Genomic DNA, 20,427 nt, shown 5'->3' with positions numbered 1-20,427 from the left:
AGGGCTCTGGTCAAAAAGTTGTACATTATATGGTAACGGGTGCCATTTGGGACCAAGGCAAAATCTTTGCTAGGAAGGTTATTATTTTCCGTGAGTTAACACAGTCAACATGCCTCTCTCCACTCAACAGTCCATTAAAGACCAGCGCTTAGACTACAGTATGTGGTAAATGATTAATTTGCTACCTAGCTGTTACCACAGAAAAACAGTTTGCACTCAATCTTTACCATAAAAAAGTACACACTAGCTATATCAGCGCAAAGTGCAAAATGAATACCATATGCCTAGTGTTCAGGATGATAATATTGCAAAGGTAAAAAGGGCACATTTATGGAGGAAATTGAGCAGAAGTTATTTTAAAAAGGTTAAATAAATAAACATATATAAACCTTCCTGAAATACCGGTATGTGGACACCTGCTCGTCAAGACATCTCATTCCAAAAAAACATGGGCATTAATATGGAGTTGGTCGTCCCCGTCCCGTCCCCGTCCCGTCCCCCCCCCCTTCTTAACGTTATAAACAAAACTACAAACGAAGACAAATGAAGAAGGATATAGGAAGAAGGAAATCATTCGCAAGGAGATTCCTGCTAAAATATTATTTGAAGATGATGCCATATTGAGGGAGACTGAATGTCTACCCTTATACCCACAATACCTTGCTCTTGTTAAAGCTTTTAGAATGTTTTTTTTTTTTGATGACGAGGCTCTGGCCCAGATCAGAAAGGGCCATGACACCATGTGTGTGATGCTCACCAGCCTCGTCATATTGCTTTTAATCCTTTTTAAATGAATTTATCTTATTAACACTTTGTTCTAGCTAGCTATTTGTGTAGGTAGCTATCAAGTAAACCCAATGATAGAGAAGAGAAGAGCCGAGAAGAGATCAACATCCGACGAGCTTCTCCTTCACGTCTCTATGGATTAAAATGTTTTTCCCCCGTCGTCCCCCGGTCGTCCCCCAAGCTCTAGCAGGGCAGAAATGTAACAAACTGACTTGATGGAAAAGTGGCATACTATGATGGTGCCACGTTGAAAAAGTCACAGCTCTTCAGTAAGGCCATTCTACTGCCACTGTTGGTCTATGCATGGCTGTGTGCTCAAGAAAATAGCCCCAAGGTACACTTTATATACACACAAAGGTAAGTTATATATCACCTCATAGGGACTCGTCAAAAGCACTGTATAGGGAACAGGGTGTGATTCAGGGCTTACCTGTAGTCAAACTGAGTGAGAACACTAACCCCCATCAAACTAATGCCTCGGACCATACTCAGTCATCCACAGAGAACTGATGAAAGATTAAAAATGGAGATGACATCACGGGCCACGTCACAGTAACGATCTCCTAGAGGCCTAGAGACTAGCTTTAGTCTATATTATCGAGGCCCGAGGCTAGGTTAGCTGTATTTCTCCAGTAGCATCTGCTACAGAGGTAGATTAGCCGGGCCTGAGGCTAACTGTAGATTAGCCGGGCCCGAGGCAGCTATGCCTTAGCTATAACTGAGGATGCCCATATATGTTACTTATGACCAAGGGTAACAGGTGTAGGTTCCCTCTCCCACATGGAAAAACAAGATCAAATCAGATGGAACTAAACTTGGCAAAAAAACAAAAAAAAGGACCCTGTCTTTCAAAGATAATTCATAAATATCCAAGTAACTCCACAGATCTTCATTGTAAAGGGTTTAAACACCGTTTCCCATGCTTGTTCAATGAACCATAAACAATTAATGAACATGCACCCGTGGAACGGTCGTTAAGACACTAACAGCTTACAGACGGTAGGCAAATAAGGTCACAGTTATATGACCAGTCAGTAGAAAGACCTCTTTAGTGTCCTGACGCTGAAGAACACCAAAAGAAAGATTCCCAGGGTCCCTGCTCATCTGCGTGAACGTGCCTTAGGCATGCTGCAAGGAGGCATGAGGACTGCACATGTGGCCAGGGCAATAAATTGCAATGTCCGTACTGTGAGACGCATAAGACATCGCTACAGGGAGACAGGACGGACAGTTGATCGTCCTCGCAGTGGCAGACCACGTGTAACACCTGCACAGGATCGGTACATCCGAACTTCATACCTGCAGGACAAGTACAGGATGGCAACAACTGCCCGAGTTACACCAGGAACACACAATCACTCCATCAGTGCTCAGACTATCCGCAATAGGCTGAGAGAGGCTGAGGGCTTGTAGGCCTGTTGTAAGGAAGGTCCCCACCAGACATCACCGGCAACAACGTGACCTATGGTCACAGACACACCGTTGCTGGACCAGACAGGACTGGCAAAAAAGTGCTCTTCACTGATGAATTACGGTTTTGTCTCACCAGGGGTGATGGTCAGATTTGCGTTTATTGTCGAAGAAATGAGTGTTACACAGAGGCCTGTACTCTGGAGCGGGATTGATTTGGAGGTGGAGGGTCTGTCATGGTCTGGGGCGGTGTGTCACAGCATCATCGGACTGAGCTTGTTGTCATTGCAGGCAATCTCAACGCTGTGCGTTACAGGGAAGACATCCTCCTCCCTCATGTGGTACCCTTCCTGCAGGCTCATCCTGACATGACCCTCCAGCATGACAATGCCACCAGCCATACTGCTGGTTTTGTGCGTGATTTCCTGCAAGACAGGAATGTCAATGTTCTGCCATGGCCAGCGAACAGCCCAGATCTCAATCCCATTGAGCACATCTGGGACCTGTTGGATCGGAGGGTGAGGGCCAGGGCCATTCCCCCAAGAAATGTCCGGGAACTTGCAGGTGCTTTGGTGGAAGAGTGGGGTAACATCTCACAGCAAGAACTGGCAAATCAGGTACAGTCCATGAGGAGTACATGCTGAGGTACTTAATGCAGCTGGTGGCCACACCAGATACTGACTGTTACTTTTGATTTTGACCCCCCCTTTGTTCAGGGACACATTATTCCATTTCTGTTAGTCACATGTCTGGAACTTGTTCAGTTTGTCTCAGTTGAATCTTATGTTTATACAAATATTTACTCATGTTAAGTTTAATGAAAATAAACAACTTATTTTTTTGCTGACTTTACATATCCTGGAGTAAACATTGAACATCTCAGGATTCAGGAACACTGTCTAATTGATATGATTCTATAATCCATCCAGCGCATGCCCGTACAGTATCCATATATAGCATCCCAAAATGGCAGCCTATTCACAATGGGCCTTGGTCAAAAAGCAGGGCTCTACATAGGGCGTCATTTGGGACTCAGCCTCTGTTGTATCTGGAATGCAGAAAGAGCAATGACGTCAGGTTTCCTGCAGTTGGCTGGCAACACCAGGGTGGCCAGTGTCCAGAGAATGCCAGGGCTGACTGCCCTCAAGAGACTTTGATATAGCTGGAGCACTGACTCAGTCTGGATGGGTCCTAAAAATGGCACCCGTTGCCCTATACAGGGCCCCATGTAGAATAGGCACTACATAGGACATAGGATTGCCATTCCGGATACGGTCCCTGGTCAAAAGTAGTGCACTACATAGGGAAAAGGTTGCCGTTTGGGACACAACCCAAGTATCTGGAAGGCACTAACCCTGTGAAGAGGTGGGTTATAAACAGAGGCATGATAAGATAACATTGAGTTGTTCAACTTTAAGAGACAGTATGGGAAGTAGAACACAGGGTGGGGCTTAGCCCACAATGCAATAGCACACACAGCTGTGGAAGCTTCCTCACCTCAAGAGTAGAAAGTGTTTTTCTATCAAATCTCTTTCTTAGTTCCACAGTAAATCATTTCTGTAGAGGCCCATGCACGTATTCATGAAGTGTCTCACAGTAAAGAGTGTTGATCTAGATGTCAATATAATTACTGATCATTTAAATTATCTGAAAACTGATTCTAGATCTTCACCCGGAGGATCCGAGACAATAAATACATAGTAATTTCCTTTTCAACCTGCTGTCCTGTCTGAGCTTGAAGAAATGACAGACGTCTTCCATTTTACAACCTAGCTATAAAAATAAACAAAAATTAACGTGACTCCATTTCTTCGTTGACGTTTGACACAATGACTTCACTCTCTGGCTGTGTAATTAGAATCAGAACAGTTTACAGTAGTGAACGGAAAGGTTAGAAAACATATGGCTACATCCCAAATGGCACCCTGGTCTAAAGTAGTGCACTAACCCTATGGGGCCCTGGTCTAAAGTAGTGCACTAACCCTATGGGGCCCTGGTCTAAAGTAGTGCACTAACCCTATGTGGCCCTGGTCTAAAGTTGTGCACCAACCCTATGGGTCTAAAGTAGTGCACTAACCCTATGGGTCTAAAGTAGTGCATGGGTCTAAAGTAGTGCACTACCCCTATGGGGCCCTGGTCTAAAGTAGTGCACTACCCCTATGGGGCCCTGGTCTAAAGTAGTGCACTACCCCTATGGGACCCTGGTCTAAAGTAGTGCACTACCCCTATGGGGCCCTGGTCTAAAGTAGTGCACTACCCCTATGGGGCCCTGGTCTAAAGTAGTGCACTACCCCTATGGGGCCCTGGTCTAAAGTAGTACACTAACCTTATGGGGCCCTGGTCTAAAGTAGTACACTAACCCTATGGGGCCCTGGTCTAAAGTAGTGCACTACCCCTATGGGGCCCTGGTCTAAAGTAGTGCACTACCCCTATGGGGCCCTGGTCTAAAGTAGTGCACTACCCCTATGGGGCCCTGGTCTAAAGTAGTGCACTACCCCTATGGGGCCCTGGTCTAAAGTAGTGCACTACCCCTATGGGGCCCTGGTCTAAAGTAGTGCACTAACCTTATGGGGCCCTGGTCTAAAGTAGTGTTTCGTATTGCGTCAGACAACAACATTGGCGAATACGCTGATTCGGTGTGCGAGTTCATTAGAACGTGCGTTGAAGATGTCGTTCCCATAGCAACGATTAAAACATTCCCTAACCAGAAACCGTGGATTGATGGCAGCATTCGTGTGAAACTGAAAGCGCGAACCACTGCTTTTAATCAGGGCAAGGTGTCTGGTAACATGACCGAATACAAACAGTGCAGCTATTCCCTCCGCAAGGCTATCAAACAAGCTAAGCGTCAGTACAGAGACAAAGTAGAATCTCAATTCAACGGCTCAGACACAAGAGGCATGTGGCAGGGTCTACAGTCAATCACGGACTACAGGAAGAAATCCAGCCCAGTCACGGACCAGGATGTCCTGCTCCCAGGCAGACTAAATAACTTTTTTGCCCGCTTTGAGGACAATACAGTGCCACTGACACGGCCTGCAACGAAAACTTGCGGTCTCTCCTTCACTGCAGCCGAGGTGAGTAAGACATTTAAACGTGTTAACCCTCGCAAGGCTGCAGGCCCAGACGGCATCCCCAGCCGCGCCCTCAGAGCATGCGCAGACCAGCTGGCCGGTGTGTTTACGGACATATTCAATCAATCCCTATACCAGTCTGCTGTTCCCACATGCTTCAAGAGGGCCACCATTGTTCCTGTTCCCAAGAAAGCTAAGGTAACTGAGCTAAACGACTACCGCCCCGTAGCACTCACTTCCGTCATCATGAAGTGCTTTGAGAGACTAGTCAAGGACCATTTCACCTCCACCCTACCTGACACCCTAGACCCACTCCAATTTGCTTACCGCCCAAATAGGTTCACAGACGATGCAATCTCAACCACACTGCACACTGCCCTAACCCATCTGGACAAGAGGAATACCTATGTGAGAATGCTGTTCATTGACTACAGTTCGGCATTCAACACCATAGTACCCTCCAAGCTCGTCATCAAGCTCGAGACCCTGGGTCTCGACCCCGCCCTGTGCAACTGGGTACTGGACTTCCTGACGGGCCGCCCCCAGGTGGTGAGGGTAGGCAACAACATCTCCTCCCCGCTGATCCTCAACACTGGGGCCCCACAAGGGTGCGTTCTGAGCCCTCTCCTGTACTCCCTGTTCACCCACGACTGCGTGGCCACGCACGCCTCCAACTCAATCATCAAGTTTGCGGACGACACAACAGTGGTAGGCTTGATTACCAACAACGACGAGACGGCCTACAGGGAGGAGGTGAGGGCCCTCGGAGTGTGGTGTCAGGAAAATAACCTCACACTCAACGTCAACAAAACTAAGGAGATGATTGTGGACTTCAGGAAACAGCAGAGGGAACACCCCCCTATCCACATCGATGGAACAGTAGTGGAGAGGGTAGCAAGTTTTAAGTTCCTCGGCATACACATCACAGACAAACTGAATTGGTCCACTCACACAGACAGCATTGTGAAGAAGGCGCAGCAGCGCCTCTTCAACCTCAGGAGGCTGAAGAAATTCGGCTTGTCACCAAAAGCACTCACAAACTTCTACAGATGCACAATCGAGAGCATCCTGGCGGGCTGTATCACCGCCTGGTACGGCAACTGCTCCGCCCTCAACCGTAAGGCTCTCCAGAGGGTAGTGAGGTCTGCACAACGCATCACCGGGGGCAAACTACCTGCCCTCCAGGACACATACACCACCCGATGTCACAGGAAGGCCATAAAGATCATCAAGGACATCAACCACCCGAGCCACTGCCTGTTCACCCCGCTATCATCCAGAAGGCGAGGTCAGTACAGGTGCATCAAAGCTGGGACCGAGAGACTGAAAAACAGCTTCTATCTCAAGGCTATCAGACTGTTAAACAGCCACCACTAACATTGAGTGGCTGCTGCCAACACATTGACACTGACTCAACTCCAGCCACTTTAATAATGGGAATTGATGGGAAATGATGTAAATATATCACTAGCCACTTTAACCAATGCTACCTTATATAATGTTACTCACCCTACATTAGTCATCTCATAGGCATACGTATATATACTGTACTCTATCATCGACTGTATCCTTATGTAATACATGTATCACTAGCCACTTTAACTATGCCACTTTGTTTACATACTCATCTCATATGTATATACTGTACTCGATACCATCTACTGTATCTGCCTATGCTGCTCTGTACCATCACTCATTCATATATCCTTATGTACATATTCTTTATCCCCTCACACTGTGTACAAGACAGTAGTTTTGGAATTGTTAGTTAGATTACTTGTTGGTTATTACTGCATTGTCGGAACTAGAAGCACAAGCATTTCGCTACACTCGCATTAACATCTGCTAACCATGTGTATGTGACAAATAAAATTTGATTTGATTTGATTTGCACTACCCCTATGGGGCCCTGGTCTAAAGTAGTGCACTACCCCTATGGGACCCTGGTCTAAAGTAGTGCACTACCCCTATGGGGCCCTGGTCTAAAGTAGTGCACTACCCTTATGGGACCCTGGTCTAAAGTAGTGCACTACCCCTATGGGGCCCTGGTCTAAAGTAGTGCACTAACCCTATGGGGGCCTGGTCTAAAGTAGTGCACTAACCCTATGTGGCCCTGGTCTAAAGTTGTGCACCAACCCTATGGGTCTAAAGTAGTGCACTACCCCTATGGGACCCTGGTCTAAAGTAGTGCACTACCCCTATGGGGCCCTGGTCTAAAGTAGTGCACTACCCCTATGGGACCCTGGTCTAAAGTAGTGCACTACCCCTATGGGGCCCTGGTCTAAAGTAGTGCACTAGATAGATAGGGTGCCTACAGAGGACTAAGATGATAAACAGCAAGTCTCTTGACTGCAGGTGAAAGGCCTCCTTGTGGTCAGGATTTAGTTTCATTCATTCACAGCAATAATGAACTGAAGTTAAAGGACGGACAAAACACAGAAGACCTTGTTTGAAACCTTCAGCCAAGATACCAGAACGTTAGTTTGAGTCAAGCAAACTATTTATCTAGGAAAAACAGTGGAATAGGTGAACTTAAGGTTATTTACTTATTTGTATTTTCTTGATAAAATAAATAAAATAAAGAATGTCTAAGTAATTCATAAGCGATCCCTTCAGCTGTGTGGAACTTCTGTCATATCTACAAGAGCCCACTTAAGTCTGTGTGTGTGTGTGGCTCATAATAAGCTACCTCAAAGCCAGAGAGACGGTTTAATGCTGTAAGGTACAGTTGAAGTCAGAAGTTTACATAAACTTAGGTTGGAGGCATTAAAACTCATTTTTCAACCACTCCACACATTTCTTATTAACAAACTATAGTTTTGGCAAATCGGTTAGGACATCTACTTTGTGCATGTCACAAGTAATTTTTCCAACAATTTTTTACAGACAGATTATTTCACTTATAATTCACTGTATCACAATTCCAGTGGGTCAGAAGTTTACATACACTAAATTGACTGTGCTTTAAACAGCTTGGAAAATTCCAGAAAATGATGTCATGGCTTTAGAAGCTTCTGATAGGCTAATTGACATAATTTGAGTCAATTGGAGGTGTACCTGTGGATGTATTTCAAGGCCTACCTTCAAACTCAGTGCCTCTTTGCTTGACATCATGGGAAAATCAAAATAAATCAGCCAAGACCTCAGATAACAAACTGTAGATCTCCCAAGTCTGGTTCATCCTTGGGAGAAATTTCCAAACGCCTGAAGATACCGCGATCATCTGTACAAACAATAGTACGCAAGTATAAACACCATGGGACCACACAGCAGTCATACCACTCAGGAAGGAGACTCGTTCTGTCTCCTAGAGATGAACGTACTTTGGTGAGAAAAGTGCAAATCAATCCCAGAACAACAGCAAAGGACCTTGTGAAGATGCTGGAGGAAACAGGTACAAATCTATCTATATCCACAGTAAAATGAGTCCTATATCGACAACCTGAAAGGCCACTCAGCAAGGAAGAAGCCACTGCTGCAAAACAGCCATAAAAAAGCCAGAATACGGTTTGCAACTGCACATGGGGACAAAGATCGTACTTTTTGGAGAAATGTCCTCTGGTCTGATGAAACAAAAATAGAACTGTTTGCCATAATGACAATCATTATGTTTGGAGGAAAAAGGGGGAGGCTTGCAAGCCGAAGAACACCATCCCAACCGTGAAGCATGGGGGTGGCAGCATCATGTTGTGGGGGTGCTTTTCTGCAGGAGGGACTGGTGCACTTCACAAAATAGATGGCATCATGAGGCAGGAAAATTATGTGGATATATTGAAGCAACTCAAGACATCAGTCAGGAAGATAAATCTTGGTCGCAAATGGGTCTTCCAAATGGACAATGACGCCAAGCATACTTCCAAAGTTATGCAAAATGGCTTAAGGACAACAAAGTCAAGATATTGGAGTGGCCATCACAAAGCCATGACCTCAATCCTATAGAAAATCTGTGGGCAGAAGTGAAAAAGTGTGTGCGAGCAAGGAGGCCTACAAACCTGACTCGGTTACACCAGCTCTGTCAGGAGGAATGGGCCAAAATTCACCCAACTTATTGTGAGAAACTTGTGGAAGACTACCCAAAACATTTGACCCAAGTTCAATAATTTAAAAGGCAATGCTACCATTATACTAATTGAGTGTATGTAACTTCTGACCCACTGGGAATGTGATGAAAGAAATAAAAGCTGAAATAAATAATTCTCTACTATTATTCTGACATTTCACATTCTTAAAATAAAGTGGTGATCCTAACTGACCTAAGACTGGGAATTTTTACTTGGATTAAAATGTCAGAAATTGCGAAAAACTGAGTTTAAATGCATTTGGCTAAGGTGAATGTAAACTTCAGACTTCAACAGAACATGACTCGCTACCTCACAACGTGACTCAAAGCCAGACGGTTTATAATTATTTGGTAATCCATGACCTGTGCACGTTTCACCACCAGTGCACGTTTCTCCCTGTGTATGTGCACGCGTGTCATGTCTCTCACCAGTCTGAGCAACTTGTAGACAGACTTGTCAGCCAGCACCAGCAGGTGTGTGTTTGTGTGTGTGTGTGTGTGCGTGTGCGTGCGCATGCGTGTGTGTGTGCATGTGTGTGTGTGTGCATGTGTGTGTGTGTGTGTGCGTGTGTGTCTCACCAGTTTGAGTTGCAGCAGCAGCTTGTAGACATCAGACATGTCGGCCAGCACCAGCAGGTGAGTGACGGCAGAGAGGAGGGCCCTGGCTGCACGAACCATGTTACCCCTCTTTACCGAGGAACAGGGGTCCTCTGCAAACTCTCCTGATGCCTGCTTCATGGATTCACCTGAGGGACAAGGACAGGATATTACAGTTGAGACATGAGGGTTCGTCCTAAATGGACACCCTGATGCCTGCTTCATGGATTCACCTGAGGGACAAAAGGAGGAACGACAGGACATTACAATGTGACAGTTAGGACACATTTATAAAAAATACAAAATTTAAAAAATAAATAAAAAAATGTAAGTGTTTGTCCCAAATGAAACCCTATATAAAAAGGAAGCATTGTCCCCAACAAGGGCCTTGATGAAAAAGTAGTGCACTGCGTGAAGGGGGAATAGGGTGCCTACAGAGGCATGTTAAAGTGAAGGAGCGTTAGGGGAGACCACTGTCACAACGAGTAAACCTGTCACACAGAGAGGAGAACGAGGACCGCTGACCGTCTTAATTGGACGCATTTATTAACGTAAAACTCAACAGCAGAGAGCACACCTCGGGGAGGCAGAGTAAAGAGTGAGGAAGATATTCCATTGGCTCAGTGGGTTGGAGCTCAGTGTTAAAGAAGCAATCTGGGATTCAAACAACAAGAGTCACCCCGCCACTTGTTTTGGTTAACATCTGAGGTACAGGGGGCTGGGGAATCTCAGGCTAACTATCCATGAGATCAAAACTGTGTGTGTGTGTGTTCTCTATATATAACTGAGATGGTTTGGGATGAGTTGACTGCGGAGTGAAGGAAAAAGCAGCCAACAAGTGCTCAGCATATGTGGGTACTCCTTCAATACTGCTGGAAAAGCATTCCAGGTGAAGCTGGTTGAGAGAATGCCAAGAGTGAAAAAACTCAAGGAAAAAGGGTGGCTACTTGTAAGATGGTCAAATACATTGATTTGTTTATCCCTTTTCAGGTTACTACATGATTCCATGTCTGTTATTTTATACAGTTTGTCATAACTATTATTCTACCATGTAGAAAATAGTAACAAATAAAAAAAAACATGGAATGAGTAGGCGTGTCCAAACTTCTGACTGGTACTGTGTGTGTTGTTTAATCAGACCATTGGCATCAGATGTGCATCCGGCACAGCCAGAAGAGGACTGGCCACCCCACATAGCCTGGTTCCTCTCTACCCGGCACAGCCAGAAGAGGACTGGCCACCCCTCATAGCCTGGTTCCTCTCTACCCGGCACAGCCAGAAGAGGACTGGCCACCCCTCATGGCCTGGTTCCTCTCTACCCGGCACAGCCAGAAGAGGACTGGCCACCCCTCATAGCCTGGTTCCTCTCTACCCGGCACAGCAAGAAGAGGACTGGCCACCCCTCATGGCCTGGTTCCTCTCTACCCGGCACAGCCAGAAGAGGACTGGCCACCCCTCATAGCCTGGTTTCTCTCTAGGTTTATAATCTTCACCCGGCACAGCCAGAAGAGGACTGGCCACCCCTCATAGCCTGGTTCCTCTCTACCCGGCACAGCCAGAAGAGGACTGGCCACCCCTCATGGCCTGGTTCCTCTCTACCCGGCACAGCCAGAAGAGGACTGGCCACCCCTCATAGCCTGGTTCCTCTCTACCCGGCACAGCAAGAAGAGGACTGGCCACCCCTCATAGCCTGGTTCCTCTCTACCCGGTACAGCCAGAAGAGGACTGGCCACCCCTCATAGCCTGGTTCCTCTCTAGGTCTCTTCCTAGGTTCCGGCCTTTCTAGGGAGTCTTTCCTAGCCGCCGTGCTTCTACACCTGCATTGCTTGCTGTTTGGGGTTTTAGGCTGTGTTTCTGTACAGCACTTTGAGATATCAGCTGATGACAGAAGAGCTTTATAAATTAAATTTGATTGGTTGCCTGCCTCTTGACGTCTTTTTAAAAAGCAGCCGGTCGCCAACCACTTCTCTCTCTCTCGTGTTGAATCTGTCACTGTGTCTGTATATTCATCCACGGATAAAGAGACGTGTGCCTGGCTGGCAGTGCTTCCCCTCCACCTATCACCATAGACTTCAACTCTTTAATCACACCCCCTCAGCCCATCCCACCTATCACCATAGACCTCAGCTCCTTAATCCCACCCCCTCAGCCCATCCCACCTATCACCATAGACTTCAGCTCTTTAATCCCACCCCCTCAACCCATCCCACCTATCACCATAGACCTCAGCTCCTTAATCCCACCCCCTCAGCCCATCCCACCTATCACCATAGACTTCAGCTCTTTAATCACACCCCCCCAGCCACTCTCAGCCCATCCCACCTATCACCATAGACTTCAGCTCTTTAATCCCACCCCCCCAGCCACTCTCAGCCCATCCCACCTATCACCATAGACCTCAGCTCTTTAATCCCATCCCCCCCAGCCCATCCCACCTATCACCATAGACTTCAGCTCTTTAATCCCACCCCCCCAGCCACTCTCAGCCCATCCCACCTATCACCATAGACTTCAGCTCTTTAATCCCACCCCCAATATTGGCGCGTTAAAAAAAATGGCATTTTGGGAAGGCTTTGTGCCCTACCAATGAAGACATACCTAGAGCAGCTAATCTTATCCATACCATTTAATCTAAACCAATTGGCTTAGCTAGTCTGTTGGTTGGTAGCGTTTGCTAAGATTAACAAAATACTCTAATTGCTAGCCTTAGCTGGTACACTACTCCCTCTGTCCACCCGTCTGTCTCATCCTCTCAAAACTCAGAAATAATTACCCATGAACCTCTGCTCCTCCGCAGGCAGTGTCACGCAAATGTAGGCATGCTGCTACTAATGTCAGCCCCAGAAAACACTCCCTCTCCCTGCCAGCCCAGAAGTACTTTGAGGGGAAAAATGTAGCTTCCTTTTAATCATCATATTCCACTCTCCTCCTCTAGCCCAGGCTACCAAGTGAGTCCCTAATGGCACCCTATATAGTGCATTACAATGAGCCCTGGTCAAAAAGGTAGTACACAATATAGGGAGTAATTTGGGGCGCATCCACAATAGGCCCACTGCTGGGCCTGATACCAGTAAAGGCCTCAGAGCATAGAGGCTGGATGGGATCCAGGCTAAGAGTTAATTGCATTAGAATGTCATTTGAGATGAGGAGGAGAGGAGAAAAGGATGAGGGAGATGAGAAGGGCATAAGGGGGAGGAGAGAAAGGCAGTCTGACAGAGTAAATCCAAAACTCCCACACAGGCGGTGACCTAGGCCTAACATATACAGCCAATGGCCTCACACACAATGGTGGGGGAGTTGCCGCAATCTACTCCAGAGATGGCCTGAAAAGTTCTGTCATACTTTCCAGGTCTGTGCCCAAACAGTTCGAGCTTTTAATTTTAAAAATTAATCTCTCCAGAAATAAATATCTCACTGTTATAGACCCCCCCCCCCCCCTCCCTCTGCGCCTTGGACACCATATGTGAATTGATTGCCCTCCCATCTATCTTCAGAGTTCGTTCTGTTAGATGACCTAAACTGGGACATGATTAACCCCCCCAGCAGTCCTACAATCTAAGCTAGATGCCCTCAATCTCACACAAATTATTAAGGAACCCACCAGGTACAACCCTAAAACCGTAAACATGGGCACCCTCATAGATATTATCCTGACCAACATGCCCTCCAAATGCACCTCTGTTGTTTTCAAATCAGGATCTCAGCGATCACCCGACTCATTGCCTGCATCCGCTATGGGTCTGCGGTCAAACTCTCCCTAAAACACTTCTGCGAATACAGCGCGTTCCGTCATGTGGTATAATTAAATAAGGTAGCATTACATCAATAATGCGGTGCGTGTCTTTGGCTTGCTGGGCCATAACTTTGGCCAGAGTGAATGTGTCAACTCTTACAGTGGTGCTTTGTCTTGTCATTATACAGACCTGTCATAATATCAGATCATATCTCATTTAAAAATGTTTGTTGCATGTTTTTTTTTTTTTTGCTTACGTCTTTGTTGAGCAAATTATTTTTTTTGTGTTAGGTACTATATGCCCAGACCACCTTGCGCACTCAACTTCAGCGAGATAAGGTGGTAGTTTCCTTGTAGGCCTACTTGCCGGGGGAACTGGAAGCCAGCTGTATAGCCTATTGTCCGTTTCAGTTGGGGGAAAAAAACAAACAATTTCCATCTTTTTCATTAAATCATAGCATAGTTGTGCTTTATATGGGCAGCATATTATCCATGGGATACCGAATTTCTCCGTTATGAATATATTACACATCACGCGGGTGGGAAATAGATCTGTTAAAAAAAAAAAGGTCCACATTTGAACGTTTCAATAAAATGGAAACTGTCACAACTATTGAACTGGAAACATTATGATTTTAGAGACTAAGTGACAACAGCCTTTGGTTAAAGGGTTAGGTTATACTGGGCTCTGTCATCACAATTATCAGCTTCGGTATTGACGTCAGTGAGCAGGCTTTCTGATTGGAGGAGAGACATGGCTAGGCCCACCAAAAGGAAAATGATTATGAAATCTGGACCACAGAAATCCAATGTTTATACAAAACGTCTGCCTTCTTCCTCCCCTACATTTACCAGTCAAATGGGTTTTTATTAAATATAGGAGCGTCACAAAATCCATTTGGATTAAAATGTTGTTTCATTTAGTCTCGTTTTGATAGTGAAAATTAAGGCCTTTTCAAATGAACAGAAGACCGCGAGTTGACTGTCTAAGTTATTAATCTAAAGGGAGGTTCAACTTCAAGGCAAGGGCATCTTTTACCGAGTTTTATACTCCTCGTGTCATAATGAGAATATAGTACATTTTGTTTTAAAAATCAGTATCTGTCCCTCTCTCCCATTTTCAAGCAAAAAAAACAAAAACATGCATGAGCAATTCACTAAGCATTGGAACGCCGTGACGTGATGCCCTGCCCTGGCTCGAAGGGGACATCCAGGTGAAGACATTTAATGTAATGAATTACAAGGAAATAAAAGCTTTTTACCTTTTCAACCCGTTTGCCCATATAGTTAAGAAGATCCTTTTCATAACGATTGAGACATCAATACAATCCAGAAAAACCTGGTGTGCTGTTCACTTTAGTGTCATTTGAGGGGGTTGAAACGTGGATTGTGTGCCATTCAGAGAGTGAAATGGGCAAGAAGATATTTTAGTGCCTTTGAACAGGGTATGGTAGTAGGCGCCAGGCGATTTGTGTTGAGAACTGCGATGCTGCTGGGTTTTTCCCACCGCTCAACGGTTTCCTGTGTGTGTGTATCAAGAATGGTCCGACACACAAAGGACATCCAGCCAACTTGACAACTGTGGGAAGTATGGGCCAGCATCCCTGTGGAAACGCTTTCAACACCTTGTAGAGTGTCCATGCCCCGGCTAATTGAGGCAGTTCTGAGGACAAAAGAGGAGGTGCAACTCAATGTTAGGAAGGCTGTGTAAACTCAGTGTCCATTTAAGCAATAAGGTCCGAGGGGGTATATTACTAATACACCAAGGCTATGGGCTGCTATTACACACAACGCCACGCCAAGTGGCTGGGTACAGCCATTAGCAGTGGTACAACTGGGTGGGTCGAGCACTGAATACTGATTGGCTGAAAGCCGTGGTATATCAGACCATATGCCAGGGGTATGACAAATTTGACTGTTCTAATTACGTTGATAACCGAGGGGGGGCGGGGGGGGGGCTTGTGGTATATGGTCAATATACCACGGCTAAGGGCTGCTCTTGCGCACGACGCAACGCGGAGTACCTAAATGCTTAATTACAGAAGGGTCCAGGACACCTTTTTTTTTGTGAAACTTAACCCAAAACATCAAATCACCTCTTCATCTGAATTTTTCAAAATGTGCGTGTTTTAAGCCCAAAGCCAAAAGCATGGTTACTAATCTGCGCCTCTTATTTTCAGAATTATGGAACTGCACAATGCTGTCCTGCAAGACTTGGCCAAGACCAACAACTGAGTGGAGGGCAGGCATCAACTTTTTTTTTTTTTCCTTCATCATCTTGGAGCTACCCACCCCACCAAGTTGAGGCATTGCAGCGACAGCCGCAGAGGTGAAAAAGAGAACGGAGCAACAACTTGCTGGTATCCACTGCCATGGCAACAGAAGGATTCTCAAGTCACTGGTTGTGAACTCTAAAAAAAAATTTAAAAAAATTAAAAATCCAACCAACAACAATTAGCGCCTAGGCACAACTTGGATGCTTTCAATTAGTCCAGAAACATGGAGATCAGAACACTAGGCGGTTTGTTATAACACTGCATTGTCATGTAGCTTGTATTTTTAAGTCATTTGAAATAAAATAATGTTTTAGAGTGTAAAAAAAACAGATATGAAATTACATTTAAACTAGAAACAGGACTAGATCTAGTATAACTGAAAAATCACATGTACATAAGTATTTCAGACCCTCGTCAACTCAGTACTTTGTTGAAGCACCTTTGGCAGTAATTACAGCCTCTAGTCTTCTTGGGTACGACGCTACAAGCTTGGCACATCTGTATTTGAGGAGTTTCTCCCATTCTTCTCTGCAGATCCTCTCAAGCTCTGTCATGTTGGATGGGGAGTGTCGCTGCACAGCTATTTTCAGGTCTCCCCAGAGATGTTCGATGGGGTTCAAGTTTAGGCTCTGGCTAGGACACTCAAGGACATTCAGAGACTTGCCCCGAAACCACACCTGAGTCGTCTTGGCTGTGTGCTTAGGGTTGTTGTCCTGTAGGGAAGGTGAACCTTTGTCCAAGTCTGAGGTCCTGAGCAGGTTTTCATCAAGGATCTCGCTATACATTGCTCTGTCCATCTTTCACTCGATCCTAACTAGTGTCCCAGTCCCTGCCGCTGACAAACATCCCCACAGTATGATTCTACCAACACCATGCTTCACCGTAGGGATGGTGCCAGGTTTCCTCCAGATGTGACGCTTGGCATTCAGGCCAAAAAGCTCAATCTTGGTTTCATCAGACAGACTAGAGAACCTTGTTTCGCATGGTCCGAGAGTCTTTAGGTACCTTTTGGAAAACTCCAAGCGTGCGGTCATATGTCGTTTAATGAGTGGCTTCTGTCTGGCCGCATAAAGGCCTCATTGTTAGAGTGCTGCAGAGATGGTTGTCTTTCTGGAAGGTTCTCCCATCTCCACAAAGGAACTCTGGAGCTCTGACAGAATGACCATTGGATTCTTGGTCACCTTCCTGACCAAGGCCCTTCTCCCCCTCAGTTTGGCCGGGCGGCCAGCTCTAGGAAGAGTCTTGGTGGTTCCAAACTTCTTCCATTTAAGAATGACGGAAGCCACTTTTCTTGGGAACTATCAATGATGCAAAAAATGTTTTGGTACCCTTCCCCAGATGTGTGCCTCGACAGAATCCTGTCTCGTAGCTCTACGGACAATTCCGTCGACCTCATGGGTTGTTTTGTGCTTTGACAATCACTGTCAACTGTGGGACCTTATATAGACAGGTGTGTGCCTTTCCAAATAATTTCCAATCATGTGAATTTACCACAGGTGGACTCCAATCAAGTTGTAGAAACATCAAGGATGATCAATGGAAACAGGATGCACCCAAGCTCAATTTCGATGTTTATAGCACAGGGTCTGAATATTTACGTAAATAATATAATTAAGTTTTTTATATTTAATAAATTTTTCACTTTATTCCATTATTAATGTTCTATTTTTAAAGTATATAGGGCAGCAGCCTTTAAGATGTAGGGTTGAATAACCAGGTGGTAACCAGCTAGTGATGGCTGTTTGACAGTCTGACGGCCATGAGATAGAAGCTGTTTTCAGTCTCTCAGATTTACCTGTACTGACCTCCCCTTCTGGATGGTAAGTGGGGTGAACAGGCCATGGTGTTTTTTTAATCTTTATTTAACTAGGCAAGTCAGAACCATTTCAAAGGATCTGAAAACGTATGTAAAAAAAAAAAAAATGATTTTTTAAAAACATTTGCAAAAAAATCCTAGAAGACTTTTCGCTTTGTCATTACGGGGTATTGATGAGAATTGTATTTAATTTAATCCATTTTAGAGTAAGGTTGTAATGTAACAAAATGTGGGGGGGGGGGGGAATAGGTCTGAACTGTACCAATGCACGTTATATAACCATATGAATGAATTTAAACCATATTCTGCCCATATGAACATTTATTTTAGGCCACATACTAAATAGTCTGCCCATATGACCGCATACAATACTGGTAGGCAGTAAAAACACATTTAATAAAAGACACTCATGAACACAATAGTAAAAGAGAGTGTTTTTAACAGCTTTCCCAGGGAGACTCAACATATTGCAGGCTCACACGGACAAAAAGGAGTAGCAGAGGTGTTTGTGTCTGCTGCAAGTGTTAGCAGTAAAATAGTAAACACTGTGGCAGTGCTTCACTGTTTCTTCATAGATATTATGGATGTCAGGGCTCCCTGGAAAACAGTGGTTGAGTGGACTAAAGACAAAATAAATAAAAAAAAATTAAAAAAAGGGTTACTCATTGTCAGTTCCACAGAACACACAAACCCTACTTTGTATGAACTAGCCCCAGACTGTATGTCTCCTCAGTTCGCCTCAGTCCATAACACTAACTCTTATAAATTTATAATTGGTCTGCGAGTGCAAAGACACTAAAATGTTACTGGTGAGGAAATTATTCATATAGGATTCTGTAAAAAAAAAAAAAAAAACACTTAACTGCAATACGACAGCTGGAGAAGAAAAAATGCTTGGGTCTTTAGTGAAATGTTCTCTACAATTACATATGAAATTTTAAAAAATCCTGAGCAAATGTTTCCCCCTCTCGTTGCCCTCGTCTAGGCCTAACGGTACACTGCTTTACTGCCTAGAAATGTTCTGGGTCACAAAAAAATGGTTTTGGGAGAAAAAAAAAAAAAGTGTGACTCCAGCAACCCTGGACACTGTTCCAAGTAGTCAGTGTCCGTCCCAAATAGCACCCCGTAACCAATAGTGACCAGAGCTCAGGTCAAAAGCAGTGCACTACTCCGTAAGGGCTCTGGGTCAAAAGTAGTGCACTTCATAGGGAATGTGGTGCCATTTTGGTACAAAGCCTGTGACCACACGCAATCAGTCCCCACTCTCAATCCTGTGGTCCCCCCCCCCCACCCCAGTGGATCAGATCAATAAGGCTATTTTGAGGAGATTGTATAATAAAGAATCTAGAAGAATTTAGAATCACTGTCATCCCTCTCGTCTGGTGGAGAGAAAGCACACCCATTGTGCACTGCCAGCTCACTAAATGATGAAAAGATTACAATATGTATTACACAATCAGCCACAACAGCAGGAAGACCGACAGAGCGATATTGAATTCAGTCCAATATGCATGTCTTTGCGTGATATTCCAAATGCCTGTATCACAGAATTTATTTATTTATTTATTTATTTATTTATTTATTTATTTATATGAGCGTTTGTGTCAGCTTGTTCTCTTTATGGTCTCAACTCGTTCGCTCCTTCTGTGCTGTGCACCTTCCCATTTACACCGGAGATCTGTATATAATGACGAGATGCTCATGTCTCCGCCCTAACAATGGGAGTCGTTGTCCCAAAAAGGCGGGACAAGCTTACGTTCAAAATAAGCACATAGAAAACGCATTTTGGCTAAAGTGAAACCTCCCTTCACCCCTTTCTCCTAAGACCCTCCTTCCCCTACCACTCACAACCAACAAAGATGGGAGATCACTTCTTTCCTCTCTGACAAAACGGGTTCAACTCGATATTTCTATTTTGGGGTTTGGTCCGACATTAAGGGTCATAAGGACACTAACACATGGAGACGCACTGTAATAGAGAAGTTAAACAGGGTGGTTGGAAAGGTTGTTTTCACCTCAGATTTCAGGCAGAGCAGACTACTAAAAAAACAGATGTACCAATTAACTTTCATTCTGGAAAATGAAATGCTCAATTTGTCCCATGAGCATTACGGTACCACGTGTCGCTAGGAGCATTTTATTCAAATAAAGATTGCTATAATAGCCTTTTAGTCGGTTTTATAAAATGTGCAATAAGTATAGAAACAGTAAGGAATTGGCTTCTCATTCTTGATTTCAACCTGTGAACAGGCTAGCATGCTGTTCCAACAGTTGGAGACGGACAGGAGGTCGTGTTCCTAATTCAACTCTTTTGCCTTTTTAGCTGTATTCCAGAGCTTATCAAATTATACCTTGATCCAAGTTGGCTGAACTTGAAGTCTAAATATTAGCTGGCTACTCACTGACAAGTGGGCTTGTGTTTGAGAAATTGTTTATGAGACCGGTGTTCATTTACTATAATGGCTGCTACATTAGTTAATGTGCATTATGCATGGTTCAGGTTAAATTAGGAACGAAAAGGTCATTTTTATACAGACAAACCTAACGCCAGATCAGTGATTGCAAAAATTGGTTTTATAATAACATTTTTTAAATATCAAAATAGTTGTATTTTTTTTTTAAGATAATGTAATTAATGGGTCTTATGATTATGGAAGGCATATAATCAGCCTAGG

At 44.7% G+C, this 20,427-nt stretch overlaps 1 protein-coding gene across 7 annotated transcripts in view; it reads right to left on the bottom strand.

The window, feature by feature from the left end:
- LOC110504468 (catenin (cadherin-associated protein), alpha 1) overlaps positions 1–20,427 on the bottom strand; it is a 224,062-nt gene that overhangs the window by 185,580 nt on the left and 18,055 nt on the right. For 4 of the 7 annotated variants that reach the window (XM_090220082.1, XM_090220085.1, XM_090220081.1 and 1 more), the window contains exon 4: positions 9,910–10,076. In XM_090220082.1, coding sequence (XP_090076208.1) covers positions 9,910–10,076 — 167 coding nt within the window. Of the gene's footprint in view, positions 1–9,909; positions 10,161–20,427 lie in introns of all 7 variants that reach the window. The other 3 variants (XM_090220079.1, XM_090220078.1, XM_090220080.1) reach the window with 1 other exon arrangement.

Source organism: Oncorhynchus mykiss, chromosome 25, assembly GCF_057628025.1.
Source record: "Oncorhynchus mykiss isolate SJ-2025 chromosome 25, ASM5762802v1, whole genome shotgun sequence".
In the NCBI taxonomy this organism is placed as follows: domain Eukaryota; kingdom Metazoa; phylum Chordata; class Actinopteri; order Salmoniformes; family Salmonidae; genus Oncorhynchus; species Oncorhynchus mykiss.
This window is presented reverse-complemented; position numbering and strand designations above follow the sequence as displayed.